Source organism: Oncorhynchus mykiss, chromosome 16, assembly GCF_057628025.1.
Source record: "Oncorhynchus mykiss isolate SJ-2025 chromosome 16, ASM5762802v1, whole genome shotgun sequence".
Taxonomy (NCBI): Eukaryota; Metazoa; Chordata; class Actinopteri; order Salmoniformes; family Salmonidae; genus Oncorhynchus; species Oncorhynchus mykiss.
In genome coordinates this window covers 72313490-72333026 of record NC_143037.1, presented here as the reverse complement: position 1 = coordinate 72333026, position 19537 = coordinate 72313490, and the positions used below count along the sequence as shown (strand labels likewise).

The window sequence follows — 19537 nt, the reverse complement described above, 5'->3', positions numbered from 1 at the left end:
CATGGTGCTTGTCTGTCGTTACCAGTGGTGATGATGATGATGATGATGATGGTTCATGGTGCTTGTCTGTCGTTACCAGTGGTGTTGATGATGATGATGATGATGGTTCATGGTGCTTGTCTGTCGTTACCAGTGGTGATGATGATGATGATGATGATGATGGTTCATGGTGCTTGTCTGTCGTTACCAGTGGTGATGATGATGATGATGATGATGATGGTTCATGGTGCTTGTCTGTCATTACCAGTGGTGATGATGATGATGATGATGGTTCATGGTGCTTGTCTGTCGTTACCAGTGGTGTTGATGATGATGATGATGATGATGGTTCATGTTGCTTGTCTGTCGTTACCAGTGGTGATGATGATGATGATGATGATGGTTCATGTTGCTTGTCTGTCGGTACCAGTGGTGATGATGATGATGATGGTTCATGGTGCTTGTCTGTCGTTACCAGTGATGATGATGATGATGATGATGGTTCATGGTGCTTGTCTGTCGTTACCAGTGGTGTTGATGATGATGATGATGATGATTCATGGTGCTTGTCTGTCGTTACCAGTGGTGATGATGATGATGATGGTTCATGGTGCTTGTCTGTCGTTACCAGTGGTGATGATGATGATGATGATTCATGGTGCTTGTCTGTCGTTACCAGTGGTGATGATGATGATGATGATGGTTCATGGTGCTTGTCTGTCGTTTCCAGTGGTGATGATGATGATGATGATGGTGCTTGTCTGTCGTTTCCAGTGGTGATGATGATGATGATGATGGTTCATGGTGCTTGTCTGTCGTTACCAGTGGTGGTGATGATGATGATGGTTCATGGTGCTTGTCTGTCGTTACCAGTGATGATGATGATGATGATGATGATGGTTCATGGTGCTTGTCTGTCGTTACCAGTGGTGATGATGATGATGGTTCATGGTGCTTGTCTGTCGTTACCAGTGGTGATGATGATGATGGTTCTTGTCTGTCGTTACCAGTGGTGATGATGATGATGATGGTTCCTCTTTAAATGAGAGGATTCAGCTATATCAGCCACACCTGTTGCTGACAGATACAGTTGATGTCCGAAATTTACATGCACTTAGGTTGGAGTCATTAAAACGTGTTTTTCAACCACTCCACAAATTTCTTGTTAACAAACTATAGTTTTGGCAAGTCAGTTAGGACATCTACTTTGTGCATGACACAAGTCATTTTTCCAACAATTGTTTACCGACAGATTATTTCACTTATAACTCGCTGTATCACAATTCCAATGGGTCAGAAGTTTACATACACTAAGTTGACTGTGCCGTTAAACAGCCTGGAAAATTTCAGAAAATTATGTCATGGCTTTAGAAGCTTCTGATAGGCTAAGACATCATTTGAGTCAATTGGAGGCGTACCTGTCAATGTATTTCAAGGCCTACCGTCGAACTCAGTGCCTCTTTGCTTGACATCATGGGAAAATCTAAAGAAATCAGCCAAGACCTCAGATTTTTTTTTTTACCTCCACAAGTCTGGTTCATTCTTGGGAGCAATTTCCAAATGCCTGAAGGTACCACGTTTATCTGTACAAACAATAGTACACAAGTATAAACACCATGGGACCACGTAGCCATCATACCACTCAGGAAGGAGACGCGTTCTGTTTCCTAGAGATGAACATACTTTTATGCGAAAAGTGCAAATCAATCCCAGAACAGCAAAGGACCTTGTGAAGATGCTGGAGGGAACAGTTACAAAAGTATCTATATCCACAGTAAAACGAGTGCTGTATCGACATATCCTGAAAGGGCGCTCAGCAAGGAAGAAGCCACTGCTCCAAAACCGCCATAAAAAAGCCGGACTACGGTTTGCAACTGCACATGGGGACAAAGATCAGCACAAGAGCTGTTCGTCGGGAGCTTCATGGAATGGGTTTCCATGGCCAAGCAGCAGCACACAAGCATAAGATCACCATTCGCAATGCGAAGCGTCGGCTGGAGTGGTATAAAGTTTGCCGCCATTGGACTCTGGAGCAGTGGAAACGCGTTCTCTGGAGTGATGAACCACGACAGAACATAGGACAATCACCCACAAAACCCAACACCAAACAGGCTACCTAAATATGGTTCCCAATCAGAGACAATGACGAACACCTGCCTCTGATTGAGAACCATATCAGGCCAAACATAGAACTAGACAAACTAGACATGTAACATAGAATGCCCACCCAGCTCACACCCTGACCAACCAAAACATAGAAACATACAAAGCAAACTATGGTCAGGGTGTGACAGTACCCCCCCCCCCCCCCCAAGGTGCGGACTCAGGCCGCAAAACCTGAACCTATAGGGGAGGGTCTGGGTGGGCATCTGTCCGCGGTGGCGGCTCTGGTGCTGGACGTGGCCCCCACTTCACAGTAGTCTTAATCCCCCACCTTGTCCGCTTCCGTGGCCTCCTCACCATGGCAACTCTTCTCACTGGACAGAGGGGCGGCAGCTCGGGACAGAGGGGCGGCAGCTCGGGACAGAGGGGCGGCTGCTCGGGACAGAGGGGCGGCTGCTCGGGACAGAGGGGCGGCTGCTCGGGACAGAGGGGCGGCTGCTCGGGACAGAGGGGCGGCTGCTCGGGACAGAGGGGCGGCTGCTCGGGACAGAGGGGCGGCTGCTCGGGACAGAGGGGCGGCTGCTCCTGGCTGACTGGCGGCACTGGCGGACCCTGGCTTACTGGCAGCCCCTGGCTGACTGGCGGCCCCTGGCTGACTGGCGGCACTGGCGGCCCCTGGCTGACTGGCGGCTCCTGGCAGACTGGCGGCACTGGCGGCGCTGGGCAGACGGGCGGCACTGGCGGCGCCGGGCAGACGGGCGGCTCAGGCGGCGCCGGGCAGACGGGCGGCTCAGGCGGGCCGGGCGGGAGACAGGCGGGAGGCTCCAGCATCAGCGCAGGACAGGCGGGAGACTCCAACAGCGCTGGAGAGGAGGGAGCCCCTGTAAGGATGGGCCGGAGAGACAGCCTGGTACGGGGGGCTGCCACCGGAGGGCTGGTGCGTGGAGGTGGTGACGGATAGACCGGGCCGTGCAGGCGCACTGGAGCTCTTGAGCACCGAGCCTGCCCAACCTTACCCGGTTGAATGGTCCTGGTCGCCCTGCCAGTGCGGCGAGGTGGAATAGCCCGCACTGGGCTATGCAGGCGAACCGGGGACACCGTGCGCAAGGTTGGTGCCATGTAAGCCGGCCCAAGGAGACGCACTGGAGACCAGATGCGTAGAGCCGGCTTCATGGCACTTGGCTCGATGCCCACTCTAGCGCGGCCGATACGCGGAGCTGGAATGTGCCGCACCGGGCTAAGCACCCACACTGGAGACACCGTGCGCTTCACAGCATAACACGGTGCCTGCCCGGTCTCTCTCGCCCCCCGGTAACCACAGGAAGTTGGCTCAGGTCTCCTACCTGGCGTAGCCATACTCCCTGTGAGCCCCCCCCCCAATAAATTTTTGGGGCTGACTCTCAGGCTTCCATCCACGACGCCGCGCTGCCTCCTCATACCAGCGCCTCTCCGCTTTCGCCGCCTCCAGTTCTTCTTTGGGGCGGCGATATTCTCCTGGCTGAGCCCAGGGTCCTTTACCATCCAATTCGTCCTCCCATGTCCATTTTTCCAAGTAGTGCAGCCTCTCCCACTGCTGCTGCTGCTGCTCCTGTTGCTGCTGCCTCTGTTGCTTCTCCTGCTGCTGCTTTTGCCGTTGCCCGTTACCATGCCGCTTGGTCCTGTTGTGGTGGGTGATTCTGTCACAGTTTTCTGTAAGTGAAAGAGAGTCAGACCAAAATGCAGCGTGTAAACACGATCAAATACAAAAACAATAAACCTAACTTGTAAACCGAAACAGCCTAATACTGGTGCAACGTAACACAGCGACAGAACAAGGACAATCACCCACAAAACCCAACACCAAACAGGCTACCTAAATATGGTTCCCAATCAGAGACAATGACGAACACCTGCCTCTGATTGAGAACCATATCAGGCCAAACATAGAACTAGACAAACTAGACATGTAACATAGAATGCCCACCCAGCTCACACCCTGACCAACCAAAACATAGAAACATACAAAGCAAACTATGGTCAGGGTGTGACAGCTACAGCATACATTGTAGACGATTCAGTGCTTCCTACTTTGTTTGGGGAAGGCCCTTTCCTGTTTCAGCATGATAACGCCCCGGTCCACACAGCAATGGTTTATCGTGGAAGAACTTGACTGGCCTGCACAAAGCCTATCAAAGCCCACAAATCCATCGAACACCTTTGGGATGAATTGGAACGCCGACTGCGAGCCAGGCCTAATCGCCCTACATCAGTGCCCGACCTCACTAACGCTCTTGTGGCTGAATGGAAGCAATTCCCTGCAGCAATGTTCCAGCATCTAGTGGAAAGCCTTCCCAGAAGAGTGGAGGCTGATATCGCAGCAAAGGGGGGGGGGGGGGGGGGATCAACTCCATATTAATGTGGAGCTTTCTGCTAAGCAAAAGTACAGATCAGCACCATCAAGAATCATTAGTGAGAGACTTGAGAATACACAAAACAAATGTGTACCCTGAGAAACAGAAATGCACCATCACTGCACCCCTTTTTTTGAGAGTGTTGAGATGATTGTACTTTTTTTTAAATATAAGAAAAATGTTGGGTACAAACTTTTACCGTTATACTGGATTATACGCACATGTACCCTAAACGGTGACATCATATGTACCTCTGAAGTGTAGTTGCATATTTACGTAAACCAGGTAACAATACTGTGGATGGAATAGCTGCAGGTGCTGTGGATATGCAGAGTTGAATTGGAAAGGCATTGCACTAAGGAGAGGCCACAAGGGAATGCTGATAACCTATAGACACAAGATTATATAAATACAGAAACTCACATCAGCAATGACCGACGACATCAGCAATGACCGAAATGATCTCTGAAATATCTTTTTTTTTTTTACATGTACCATTCATGTTAAAATTGTAGCTGTTGTTGTCTGATAATCATTGCCTGTACTGTAAGCTGAACGCACCATTATCATAACAAAAGCAAACTGTCTTATTAAAATGTCCTGTCTCACGGAAATGGTCTCCAGAAAATGTTATTCTCGATCACAGAGAACAACAACAAAAAAGACAGCGGGCAGGGTTGAATTTAAAAGTCATTGAGAAGTCAATCAGAACAGACTTCCATATTCATTCGGAGTTATATTTTAAATGTCACATTTTGCAAAACAGGTACAACAGGAAATAGGAATGTTTATCTTTAGTCACCATAAACAAAATCTTCTGCAACCATTGTTCCTATAAAACTGTTTTTTTCCCCTCCTCTCTTTCCATCCTATTGAAAATCAGTGAAGAATAATAAAAACACAAAGACAATAGACTAAGTGTTAGGGGCTATTAGTGTAAAGATCCTTGACCTTCCAGAGCCGACTAAACAAGACTGGTCAAGACTGGTCAAGCTCTGTTTATATTCTGACTTTTCAATACTGAGCCTCTACTTCGTATCATTAAAGATATTCTCACTGACATGTCCACACTGGGAAACAGACTCTACTTCGTATCATTAAAGATATTCTCACTGACATGTCCACACTGGGAAACAGCCTCTACTTCGTATCATTAAAGATATTCTCACTGACATGTCCACACTGGGAAACAGCCTCTACTTCGTATCATTAAAGATATTCTCACTGACATGTCCACACTGGGAAACAGCCTCTACTTCGTATCATTAAAGATATTCTCACTGACATGTCCACACTGGGAAACAGCCTCTACTTCGTATCATTAAAGATATTCTCACTGACATGTACACACTGGGAAACAGCCTCTACTTCGTATCATTAAAGATATCCTCACTGACATGTCCACACTGGGAAACAGACTCTACTTCGTATCATTAAAGGTATCCTCACTGACATGTCCACACTGGGAAACAGCCTCTACTTCGTATCATTAAAGATATTCTCACTGACATGTCCACACTGGGAAACAGCCTCTACTTCGTATCATTAAAGATATTCTCACTGACATGTCCACACTGGGAAACAGCCTCTACTTCGTATCATTAAAGATATTCTCACTGACATGTACACACTGGGAAACAGCCTCTACTTCGTATCATTAAAGGTATCCTCACTGACATGTCCACACTGGGAAACAGCCTCTACTTCGTATCATTAAAGGTATCCTCACTGACATGTCCACACTGGGAAACAGCCTCTACTTCGTATCATTAAAGATATTCTAACTGACATGTCCACACTGGGAAACAGACTCTACTTCGTATCATTAAAGATATCCTCACTGACATGTCCACACTGGGAAACAGCCTCTACTTCGTATCATTAAAGATATCCTCACTGACATGTCCACACTGGGAAACAGCCTCTACTTCGTATCATTAAAGGTATCCTCACTGACATGTACACACTGGGAAACAGCCTCTACTTCGTATCATTAAAGATATCCTCACTGACATGTCCACACTGGGAAACAGCCTCTACTTCGTATCATTAAAGGTATCCTCACTGACATGTACACACTGGGAAACAGCCTCTACTTCGTATCATTAAAGGTATCCTCACTGACATGTACACACTGGGAAACAGCCTCTATTTATTATCATTAAAGATATTCTCACTGACATGTCCACACTGGGAAACAGCCTCTACTTCGTATCATTAAAGATATTCTCACTGACATGTCCACACTGGGAAACAGCCTCTACTTCGTATCATTAAAGGTATCCTCACTGACATGTCCACACTGGGAAACAGCCTCTACTTCGTATCATTAAAGGTATCCTCACTGACATGTCCACACTGGGAAACAGACTCTACTTCGTATCATTAAAGGTATCCTCACTGACATGTCCACACTGGGAAACAGCCTCTACTTGGTATCATTAAAGATATTCTCACTGACATGTCCACACTGGGAAACAGCCTCTACTTGGTATCATTAAAGATATTCTCACTGACATGTCCACACTGGGAAACAGCCTCTACTTGGTATCATTAAAGATATTCTCACTGACATGTCCACACTGGGAAACAGACTCTACTTCGTATCATTAAAGGTATCCTCACTGACATGTCCACACTGGGAAACAGCCTCTACTTGGTATCATTAAAGATATTCTCACTGACATGTCCACACTGGGAAACAGCCTCTACTTGGTATCATTAAAGATATTCTCACTGACATGTCCACACTGGGAAACAGCCTCTACTTCGTATCATTAAAGATATTCTCACTGACATGTCCACACTGGGAAACAGCCTCTACTTGGTATCATTAAAGATATTCTCACTGACATGTCCACACTGGGAAACAGCCTGTTTTACACAGCGATAGCAGTCCCTACTGAACGATCTTTGGTAACACATAATCATACTTCAACATTTATTGGCCAAGTTCCCTGAGGAAGTCTTCGCCACTCCAAGCAATGTGATTCTGCGATCCATTATCTTTCAGGAGCTGGAAGAAAGGTTATTTAATATATCGCTTTGTAAAAAAATAAAAATATAAATACACATAAATTAAAACACAGTCCATGTTATTTTGAGGTATCATGTAATACTTGTTAGCTTATCATGCCTTTTTTTTAAACTACAGAGAACAAAGTATTTTTAATGATATGATTATAAACGGATTATAAACTGATTATAAACTGATTATAAACTGATTATAAACTATGAAACATTACAGTTGGAGGAATCGTGCGTCTGGTTTCTCTCAACGTGTCTTCTTGCACATTTCCATTTGTGATACTGTTCTGCTGGAGTCCACACCTCCTCATGCAGGTTACAAAAGGTGTTCCCACGCCTTATCATCCACACTTCACCCTCTTTTTTTTCCCCCCCAGACAAACCCTCCCCCACTCCTGAGTCTAAGATTCTAAGATATAGAGTGAATTTCTGTGGCTAGGCAGGTGGTGTTAACGTCCCAGCCGGAGTCCATAGCCGTTGGCACTCCTCCACACATCTCCCGGTCTTCTCATCAGTGGGGAGTAAACATTCATCCACCTTGCCTCAGTCCACCGTTAATTATCCTACGTGTCTAAAACATACTTGCAGCTTATAATAATAATTAACATAATAATAACATAATTGCAGCTTATGAAAACCTTTCTAGTGGATGGTAGTACAAGCTGAGGTTCAATCTTGTTGTTTTCCAGTGACATTTATTTTTACCCTTATTTAACTAGGCAAGTCAGTTAAGAACAAAATCTTCTTTTCAATGACGGCCTAGGAACAGTGGGTTAACGACAGATTTGTACCTTGTCAGGTCGGGGGTTTGAACTTGCAACCTTCCAGTTACTAGTCCAACGCTCTAACCACTAGGCTACCCTGCCGCTCCGGCATAAAAAATACAAACCATCAACATTACATCGACATGAACAGAGAGAAATAACAAAATGTGTCTCTATCAACCCAAGTTAAGGTTCACTGTATGTTTCACTGTTCCTCTCTACGTATTGGTCTTGAGAGGGCCCTTACGTGTACTCATTATTGTTCATATGTTGGCATACCACATCAAATTGTGAAGGTAAAATGTGTTGCAGTGTTTTATGAGTTGTGTTCTGACGCATCACACGTATGTATACTTACACTACCACACAATGACGTGTACCACAATCTGACGTCTCTTTCTCAAACACAAAAGCGTTAAGCCAGGAGGAGCTGCTAGGTAGAGCTCTGAGAGGCTCTTATAGGTGTGTTGTGTGACGACTGGGACAGGCCTGCAGACAGAGTGGAGCAGCCCTCCAGCATGGCCAGGCCATTTGATTAGCCTGGTCTGAGGACGGACGGACAGACAGACAGACAGACAGTTCTGAGGTGATTAACTGTGTGTAACGTCCTGAGGTGATTAACTGTGTGTAACGAACGTCCTGAGGTGATTAACTGTGTGTAACGTCCTGAGGTGATTAACTGTGTGTAACGTCCTGAGGTGATTAACTGTGTGTGTAACGTCCTGAGGTGATTAACTGTGTGTAACGTCCTGAGGTGATTAACTGTGTGTGTAACGTCCTGAGGTGATTAACTGTGTGTGTAACGTCCTGAGGTGATTAACTGTGTGTAACGTCCTGAGGTGATTAACTGTGTGTGTAACGTCCTGAGGTGATTAACTGTGTGTAACGAACGTCCTGAGGTGATTAACTGTGTGTAACGTCCTGAGGTGATTAACTGTGTGTGTAACGTCCTGAGGTGATTAACTGTGTGTGTAACGTCCTGAGGTGATTACTTTGTGTAACGAACGTCCTGAGGTGATTAACTGTGTGTGTAACGTCCTGAGGTGATTAACTGTGTGTAACGTCCTGAGGTGATTAACTTTGTGTAACGTCCTGAGGTGATTAACTGTGTGTAACGAACGTCCTGAGGTGATTAACTGTGTGTAACGTCCTGAGGTGATTAACTGTGTGTAACGAACGTCCTGAGGTGATTAACTGTGTGTAACGTCCTGAGGTGATTAACTGTGTGTAACGTCCTGAGGTGATTAACTGTGTGTAACGAACATCCTGAGGTGATTACCTGTGTGTAATGTCCTGAGGTGATTAACTGTGTGTGTAACGTCCTGAGGTGATTAACTGTGTGTGTAACGTCCTGAGGTGATTACTTTGTGTAACGAACGTCCTGAGGTGATTAACTGTGTGTGTAACGTCCTGAGGTGATTAACTGTGTGTAACGTCCTGAGGTGATTAACTTTGTGTAACGTCCTGAGGTGATTAACTGTGTGTAACGAACGTCCTGAGGTGATTAACTGTGTGTAACGTCCTGAGGTGATTAACTGTGTGTAACGAACGTCCTGAGGTGATTAACTGTGTGTAACGTCCTGAGGTGATTAACTGTGTGTAACGTCCTGAGGTGATTAACTGTGTGTAACGAACATCCTGAGGTGATTACCTGTGTGTAATGTCCTGAGGTGATTAACTGTGTGTAACGTCCTGAGGTGATTAACTGTGTGTAACGTCCTGAGGTGATTAACTGTGTGTAACGTCCTGAGGTGATTAACTGTGTGTGTAACGTCCTGAGGTGATTAACAGTGTGTAACGAACGTCCTGAGGTGATTAACTGTGTGCAACCTCAGACTTGGCAGCCTCAGTGGGCTCAGCAGCAGCAGCAGGAACAGATAGAACATTAAAGTCCCATTACCTTTCAGAGGCTGTCCTGCGGCGACATTCTTTTCTGTCCATTGAGTTTTGGTCATTAGCACCTGGCATCTCACTCTGTGCAATGTTTAATTCAATCTGTCGTTTACGGTTTACAGCTTTGGAAGAGTTTTTACTTTTAACCTCGATACACACTATGGGGAAAGGGTGTGTGTGTGTGTGTGTGTGTGTGTGTGTGTGTGTGTGTGTGTGTGTGTGTGGCTCCCAGGGGCACCTTTGTGGTGTATAAGAATGGGGATTTGAGCCACCCCAGGGTGAGAGAGAGGAGCTGGCACATGCAGTGTGTTATGCTCTAGTCTACGCAGTCAGTTTCCCACCACAGATCACCAGAAATGGTCCAAAAGACTAGAACCAGCTAACCAGCGTTTACACTATGATTTGACTAGTAGATGTTCAATGTTGCGTTTTCATTTCTATTTTTTTTTAAAAGGAATAGTTTCACTATGTTAAAACAAGTGTTTAGTTCACAGAACAGGAGTGACCTAAAAAAGGAGGGACGGACATAAATTAATCACTAATCACATGATACATGATACAAATAATAATGTTCAGAAACGACTTTGTCAAAGCAACAAAATAACTAGGACTTTACAACAATGGTGACCATTTTAGACGTTTTTAGGCAAAGGGAATTCCTAGAAGTGACACATAGTTTCTGAGTGGCACAGTGGTCTAAGACAGTAAATCTCAGTGCAAGAGGTGTCACTACAGTACAGTACCATAGGGCAGCGCACAATTGGCTCAGTGTTGTCTGGGTTTGGCTGTGGTAGGCAGTCGTTGTAAATAAGAATTTGTTTTTAATTAATTAACTGACTTGACAAGTTAAATAAATATTTATTTTTTTAAATGTTTGACGGAAGGGGCACATCAAAATGCTGAATTTTGGAGCATTAGCAAGCCTTTATTCATATAAAGAACATTTATTTATTGAATTCTCCATGTGGTCTATATTAAATGGAACTTCATTTAATATAACAGGCTTTAAAAATGCAACAATGATGCACAATGTCTACTTATCAAAGAGACGCAAAAGGCACTCATTTCGTGGAACGACCATTCTAATTTTCATTCAGTCATTCAAATATATCCATCCAGCGAGATATTTCAGTCATCATTTATAGACATACATGTATACCTTTTATTACGTGGAATGGTAAGACACTGTTTATGAAGATTGAGTCTATTTTAGGTATTCAAAGTTAAATATCAATGGATTATAACAAAGAGAAAACACCAATCACTGAATGGCACTCCGTCATCGCTCAAGGTTGCGAGTCCAGCACGCCTCCTCCTGTGCCAGATATAAAACCATCACAACTTTCCTCTTGGCCTCAAACCCGTACTCTCCCCTTCCCGCTTTTACGCGAAAACACTACACGTGTTTTCTCAACGGGATTTTAATATAGTGCGGTGTTTCTGCAGATGCAGAAAAAAACAGGTTATTGACATTACACAATATGGAGCTGAATTTTACACAGAGAGGGCGCGACATTCTAGAGTTACGCGCGCTGGCGCAGAAACTTCTGACTCGGGGGAACAACTACTCTCTGCGTCTGGAGAACTACTCTCTGTTTGACAACGGATCGGAGCTCGATCAGGAGGACTCATTGGACGTCAACACTAACATCTACTCTAAGGTCCTGGTCACTGTGATCTATATCGCGCTCTTTGCCGTCGGCTGCTTAGGGAACTCTGTTACGCTATACACCCTGGTGACCAAGAAGTCCCTCCAGAATATCCAAAGCACTGTCCACTACCACCTGTCCAGTCTCGCCGTCTCCGACCTGCTAATACTAGTCCTCAGCATGCCCGTCGAGCTATATAATTTCATCTGGGTCCATCATCCTTGGGCGTTCGGAGGAGTTGTTTGTAAAGGCTACTATTTCATTCGGGATGCCTGCTCGTATGCCACGGCGTTCAACATCGCCAGCCTCAGCGTCGAGCGTTATATGGCGATATGCCACCCTTTCAAGGCGAAGAGCATCATGTCCTGCAGCCGCACCAAAAAGCTGATCAGCGGGATGTGGGTGGCTTCGTTTCTCCTGGCCTCTCCGATGCTCTTCACCATGGGACAGAAGTATCATGGACCCCAACGGGAGAAGATATGCACCACCATCGTGCCTCCTGTCGTATTGAAGATAGTGATTCAGGTGGGTTTGAAAGTCCTCCTGACTTCGGCATCAATCAGTAATGGTGGTATTTTTACAAACCAATATTTGAAGAGCGGCTTGGGCAGTACATTCACCTCTAAATAACAGCCTTCTGAAATATTTACTTGTCTTTCTTTTATGGGAAGGTGCCAGCACTTCCTGTTGACAATTAGCTTCCTCTGTGAATAAATACAACTAATGCAAATCAGAAAGAAAAAAAATTATTACATTTATTATTCGTTTAAATTAAGTAATAATTTTTCATTTCAGCATTTTTAACTGTGAATGTAGTAATTCAAGAAATGGGCATGTTGTATGTAATACTGCACACACACACACACACACACACACACACACACACACACACACACACACACACACACACACACACACACACATACACACACACAGACACACACACACATACACACACACAGACACACACAGACATACACACACACACATACACACACACAGACACACACACACACACACATACACACACACACACACACGCACACATATATACACACGCACGCACACACACACACACACACACACAGAGCGAGAGAGGGGGGGAGAGAAAGATATTATTTTTTATTTGATTAGGATCTCTCTTAGTCCTCATTAGGACTAATCTTCCAAGAGTCCTTAAACATTCAAATATAATTTATAATACGAACACATTTTCACATATTACACACTGTTACAAACAACGGACATATTGACCAGATAAATCATTCTGACAGTCTTATGAGATAGAGTGGTTCCTCCATCTGCCATAGTCCTGCAAAACCTTTGCATTTAGTATATTTAAATGGTTCTAAAGTTCTGTTTGATGTATATATTGAAATGTTTCTGGGTTTCTCAGATACATTATTCCATTTCTTTATTGCTCTGGATCAAAATGTTATTTTGCCTGTTTCTCTTTTCTGTCTGGATAACACACAGATGGTGGCCAATCTATTCCTGGTGTTGACTGAATGTCTGTCTCTTACCACCTGAATACTGTTGTGAATGGAGTTTGGCCGTTTTAAATGGTGTACATTGTGAAATAAATTGAGAATGGTTTTTTTTCAATTATCTTGTTGATCAATGAGCACCCAAGAGCATTGTGCATGACTACAACAGAATAATTATATCTCCACCTTCAAACAGCAGTTGCTACTTTGTTCTGTTCAATCTGTAGCCTCCTAGTTTAATTTAACTTGCTGTTGCATTTCCCTAGACCACAGAACAATAGATGACCTGACTCACAATTAATGCTTGGGTTGTTTGCTAAATAATCTTTCCCAGTAAATATTTACCTATCCTTCTGAGCATGCTTTTTTTATATACTTTTATGAGTTATTTGAGATGACCATGATAAGCAGTTGTCTAGCTGCACCCCTAGTAGTCTGGTATCTGCAACTGCATACATTTTTACTCCCCCCATACTCAATTGCATCCCATGTTGTGTTGGTCTTTTCCTGGTGGAACAGACCAACATAAACCTTGGTTTTCTTGCTGTTCAAAACAAATTTGTTCCACTCACTGATCTACTTGTAAAGCTTGGGGAACTGATTGTCTTGCTGTATAAATTGTAGTATCATCTGCGAATGTAGTAGCTTGAGATTCAGAAAAGGCGTAAGGAAGATCGTTGGTATATATTAAGTTAAGAAGTGACCCAAGGCAGCTGCCCTGCGGTATTCCACAGTTTAAAACATGAAGGGAAGAAAACGACCCATGACATAGGTGGACTGTTTCCTGTCAGTTAGATATGACTGTACCCAATACAATGCTGCCTCCATGAACCCATAATGCAGTAATTCTGTCAAAATTATTTCATGATCCACCTAATCAAATGCTGCACTAAAATCAAAAAAATATTACACCTACAAACCTGCCATTATCCATAGCATTGAGCCACTGGTCAGTCATATCAAACAGTGGAATGTTTTTTGTGATAAGCGTGCTGATTGGCTGTGATCAGATCATTCTTTTCCATATACTACCATATTTGTCTAGTCACAATACCTTCCAATACATTACTGGGTGAAGGGAGTAGACTACTTGGTCGACTATTGGCTGGAGTAATGGGTTATTTTCTGTCTTTCGGGATTGGACACATGCTTCCATACATTTGGAATTTTCCCCTTTTCCAGTGACCAATTAAATATGTATTTCAGTGTAGCTGCAATCTGGGGAAGCAGCATAGCAAAGTACATTTGTTTTCCCATGAGCTCATAACCTGTAGATTTACCATCGGATAATGACTTCAATAGGTTTAACACCTCCTGTACTGACACCAATGATAGACTAAAAGAGAAGTGAGAAGTTTTGTTTTTCTCTCTCTCATTACATGACTATCAATCCATTGGACAATAGCTTGTTTGGAAGAATGGGTGTTTCCATTATCTCTCAATCAATTCAATTTCATTGTAAAAAAAAAAATCAGCACAATGATTGGCAATATCAGCTGGTTTTGTAATTGTTCTTCCGTTAACCTCCACACTAGATGGGCATTGTGACATAGATTAACCAAGTAAGCCCTTCATTGTATTCCATACATTTTTACAATCATTTTTACAATCAATAAAATCTTTGTTTTTACAAAAGCTGTTTTTTCTTCTTGCGATTTATTTTAACGGCATACTTACGTCGTGTGCTATAATTCTGTTCATCAATTTCTTGTTCAAATTTGTCTGCTAAGACTATTGCCACTGTATTCTTTTACACTGGGGCATGATGGTCCATTACCTCAGTGAGCAAATCAATAAAAACCTTTTGTGTCGTGATTTAAATCATCCTCTCGATAAATCAGCTCTCAGGGTACAGCAGACAAATCATTTTGAAATTGCTCATGACTAAATGTTTTATATAATTTATCTTGACCACAATCCTTCTGGATTTCTTGGGAAGCTTAGTGTTCATGGTTATGGCCACAATATTATACGGTCTGTCCAGCCCACTTTCATTGATATATCCTTTAAGCATTGCAATGGTATATTACAGAAGATCAGATCAATGCATGTGTCTGAACGGTGACCCAACTAGGTTGATGATCTAGTAATGTCATTAATCATTTGTTTCAAACCACAGCTCTCGGCATATCTCATTAATTTAGTTATATTTGAATTGTTATGATCTTTCCAATTTGTATTAAAATCACTCAAGATAAATGCATCTCTATTAATATCGGTGGCCTGGTCAAACCCAGTACATAAGTCATCCAGATAGGACACCTTAGAGCTAGTAGGTCTATACACACAGCCAACCAATATGGCTGCCTGGTGAGGTGGATGTACTGGTTGAGGCAGATGCACTTGAGCCCATAGTGCCTCTATTTGACGTACATTTAAGGTCCATCCCTCCTCTTAAAAGGTATGTGATTCTGAATGTACAATGCTACACCCCCACCATTCCTATTCCTGTCCCTTCTCAGTAGACAATATCTATGATTCCTGTCCCTTCTCAGACTATATCTATGATTCCTGTCCCTTCTCAGTAGACTATATCTATGATTCCTGTCCCTTCTCAGTAGACTATATCTATGATTCCTGTCCCTTCTCAGTAGACTATATCTATGATTCCTGTCCCTTCTCAGTAGACTATATCTATGATTCCTGTCCCTTCTCAGTAGACTATATCTATGATTCCTGTCCCTTCTCAGTAGACTATATCTATGATTCCTGTCCCTTCTCAGTAGACTATATCTATGATTCCTGTCCCTTCTCAGTAGACTATATCTATGATTCCTGTCCCTTCTCAGTAGACTATATCTATGATTCCTGTCCCTTCTCAGTAGACTATATCTATGATTCCTGTCCCTTCTCAGTAGACTATATCTATGATTCCTGTCCCTTCTCAGTAGACTATATCTATGATTCCTGTCCCTTCTCAGTAGACTATATCTATGATTCCTGTCCCTTCTCAGTAGACTATATCTATGATTCCTGTCCCTTCTCAGTAGACTATATCCATGAATGTTCATGTGTCCATCATTTACGGATGCATCCAAATGCGTTTCGGTTAAAGCTAACATATCAATATTATATTTATTGACCAAGTTAAAAACCTCATGTATTTTGTTAGGAAGGCTACATCCATTAACCTGAGCTATATGCAACCCTTTCCTTATCAAGAGGAGATCAATAGAGCATGTATTCATTATAGTGGAGATTAATAGAGCATGTATTCATTATAGTGGAGATCAATAGAGCATGTATTCATTATAGTGGAGATCAGTAGAGCATGTATTCATTATAGTGGAGATCAGTAGAGCATGTATTCATTATAGTGGACATCAATAGAGCATGTATTCATTATAGTGGAGAACAGTAGAGCATGTATTCATTATAGTGGAGATCAATAGAGCATATATTCATTATAGTGGAGATCAATAGAGCATGTATTCATAATAGTTTAAGTTGTCATGATACACTACAACACAAACTCAGATTTGAACATTAAATTAAAATAGCCAGGGAGTTTCTCTAGAGTCCTGATACAGTTGATTTCAAATAGCCAGGGAGTTACTCTAGAGTCCTGATACAGTTGATTTCAAATAGCCAGGGAGTTACTCTAGAGTCCTGGTACAGTTGCCAGTTGATGTAAAGTTTATTCTTCACCAAAGAGCCTTGTTGGTTCAGGCAACGCTTCTCTTTCATGATGAGATACAGTTTTTTTTGTCTCCTTCCATTGATCTCCGTGGGGAAGTAGGGTCTCAGAGTTCTCAGTCCCTGCTCTTCGCCATTTCCTTTTGCTTAAAACGTTCAAAACATGCAATAACAGCCCTGTGTCCTATTCCCAGAGGCCTTACCCATTCTATAGACTCTGGAGAAAGTGACATTACTCACGACATCTGTGGACAGTTTCCGCTGAGTTGACCTAAAGTCTCGGACAGTGTCCTCACAGCCTCTATTGTTGTCATCCTCCGGTATCCCTGAACATATTAGATTGCACAGTGTCCTCACAGCCTCTGCTGTTGTTATCCTCCGGTATCCCTGAACATATTAGATTGGACAGTGTCCTCACAGCCTCTGCTGTTGTTATCCTCCGGTATCCCTGAACATATTAGATTGCACAGTGTCCTCACAGCCTCTGCTGTTGTTATCCTCCGGTATCCCTGAACATATTGGATTGGACAGTGTCCTCACAGCCTCTATTGTTGTCATCCTCCGGTATCCCTGAACATATTAGATTGCACAGTGTCCTCACAGCCTCTGCTGTTGTTATCCTCCGGTATCCCTGAACATATTAGATTGGACAGTGTCCTCACAGCCTCTGCTGTTGTTATCCTCCGGTATCTCTGAACATATTAGATTGGACAGTGTCCTCACAGCTTCTGCTGTTGTTATCCTCCGGTATCCCTGAACATATTAGATTGCACAGTGTCCTCACAGCCTCTGCTGTTGTTATCCTCCGGTATCCCTGAACATATTGGATTGGACAGTGTCCTCACAGCCTCTGTTGTTGTTATCCTCCAGTATCCCTGAACATATTAGATTGCACAGTGTCCTCACAGCCTCTGCTGTTGTTATCCTCCGGTATCCCTGAACATATTGGATTGGACAGTGTCCTCACAGCCTCTGTTGTTGTTATCCTCCAGTATCCCTGGACATATTAGATTGCACAGTGTCCTCACAGCCTCTGCTGTTGTTATCCTCCGGTATCCCTGAACATATTGGATTGGACAGTGTCCTCACAGCCTCTGTTGTTGTTATCCTCCAGTATCCCTGAACATATTAGATTGGACAGTGTCCTCACAGCCTCTGCTGTTGTTATCCTCCGGTATCCCTGAACATATTAGATTGGACAGTGTCCTCACAGCCTCTGCTGTTGTTATCCTCCGGTATCCCTGAACATATTAGATTGGACAGTGTCCTCACAGCCTCTACTGTTGTTATCCTCCGGTATCTCTGAAAAGATGAGATTGGACAGTGTCCTCACAGCCTCTGCTGTTGTCATCCTCCGGTATCCCTGAACTTATTAGATTGGACAGTGTCCTCACAGCCTCTACTGATGTTATCCTCCGGTATCTCTGAACATATTAGATTGGACAGTGTCCTCACAGCCTCTACTGTTGTCATTCTCCGGTATCTCTGAAATGATGAGATTGGACAGTGTCCTCACAGCCTCTGCTGTTGTCATCCTCCGGTATCTCTGAAAAGATGAGATTGGACAGTGTCCTCACAGCCTCTACTGTTGTTATCCTCCGGTATCTCTGAAAAGATGAGATTGGACAGTGTCCTCACAGCCTCTACTGTTGTTATCCTCCGGTATCTCTGAAAAGATGAGATTGGACAGTGTCCTCACAGCCTCTACTGTTGTCATTCTCCGGTATCCCTGAACATATTAGATTGGACAGTGTCCTCACAGCCTCTACTGTTGTTATCCTCCGGTATCTCTGAAAAGATGAGATTGGACAGTGTCCTCACAGCCTCTACTGTTGTCATCCTCCGGTATCCCTGAAAAGATGAGATTGTCCCGCATTGATCAACACTGCACATCCAAGCAACGTTTCTTTAAGTTGTTTGTTCTCCCTTTGAACCACTTTGCCAGCAAATAGAGTCTACAGCACCTTTCAGCTCCGTGTTTCTCTTTCCTCAGATCATCAATCTGATATTGGCTGAATTGTAGACTGGCACGTAATGCATTGACGTCCTCTCGTAGTATATCCAAGATATCAAGTTTGGCAAGCCTTTCATTGATGGATTTCAACAAGTCCACATCTATATCCGTGAACCTCTCCCCACTTTTCACGTGTGCCCTCTTGGGGCTTGGTGATGGTTTTTGGTGCCATCGTTGACACCGATTGGCCGACTTGGCTTTGGGTTTGTTTTGTTGATTGTGTTTGTTGTCCTAAACAGTGCTTGAATCCTCTGAAACCTGTGCCATGTTTCTTTGAGCTCGTATCTCTCTACGTGAATGAATCAATTCAAGCTCTTCATTGGATTCTGAATCATCCAGCGTGTTTGCAGGCAGAGTAAAACTAAAATAACAAAAACAACGGATATATCTTTCTGGACGTACATACATACTGTATACAGGCAGTGAGTAGATACACCCAATACAATTATACCATTAAACAATTGAACCATTGAACCATTAAACCATTAAACCATTAAACCATTGAGCCATTAAACCATTAAACCATTAAACCATTGAACCATCAAACCATTAAACCATTAAACCATTGAACCATCAAACCATTAAACCATTAAAC

At 43.5% G+C, this 19537-nt stretch overlaps 1 protein-coding gene across 1 annotated transcript in view; it reads left to right on the top strand.

Annotated features, from left to right (window-relative positions):
• Window positions 1-11473: 11473 nt before the first annotated feature.
• The window catches only part of LOC110491170 (neurotensin receptor type 1-like), a 38431-nt gene continuing 30367 nt past the window's right edge, over window positions 11474-19537 (top strand). The window contains exon 1 of the mRNA XM_036947667.2: window positions 11474-12330. Within this exon, the coding sequence (XP_036803562.1) occupies window positions 11638-12330 (693 nt within the window). The 5' untranslated portion in view covers window positions 11474-11637. The remainder of the gene's footprint in view (window positions 12331-19537) is intronic.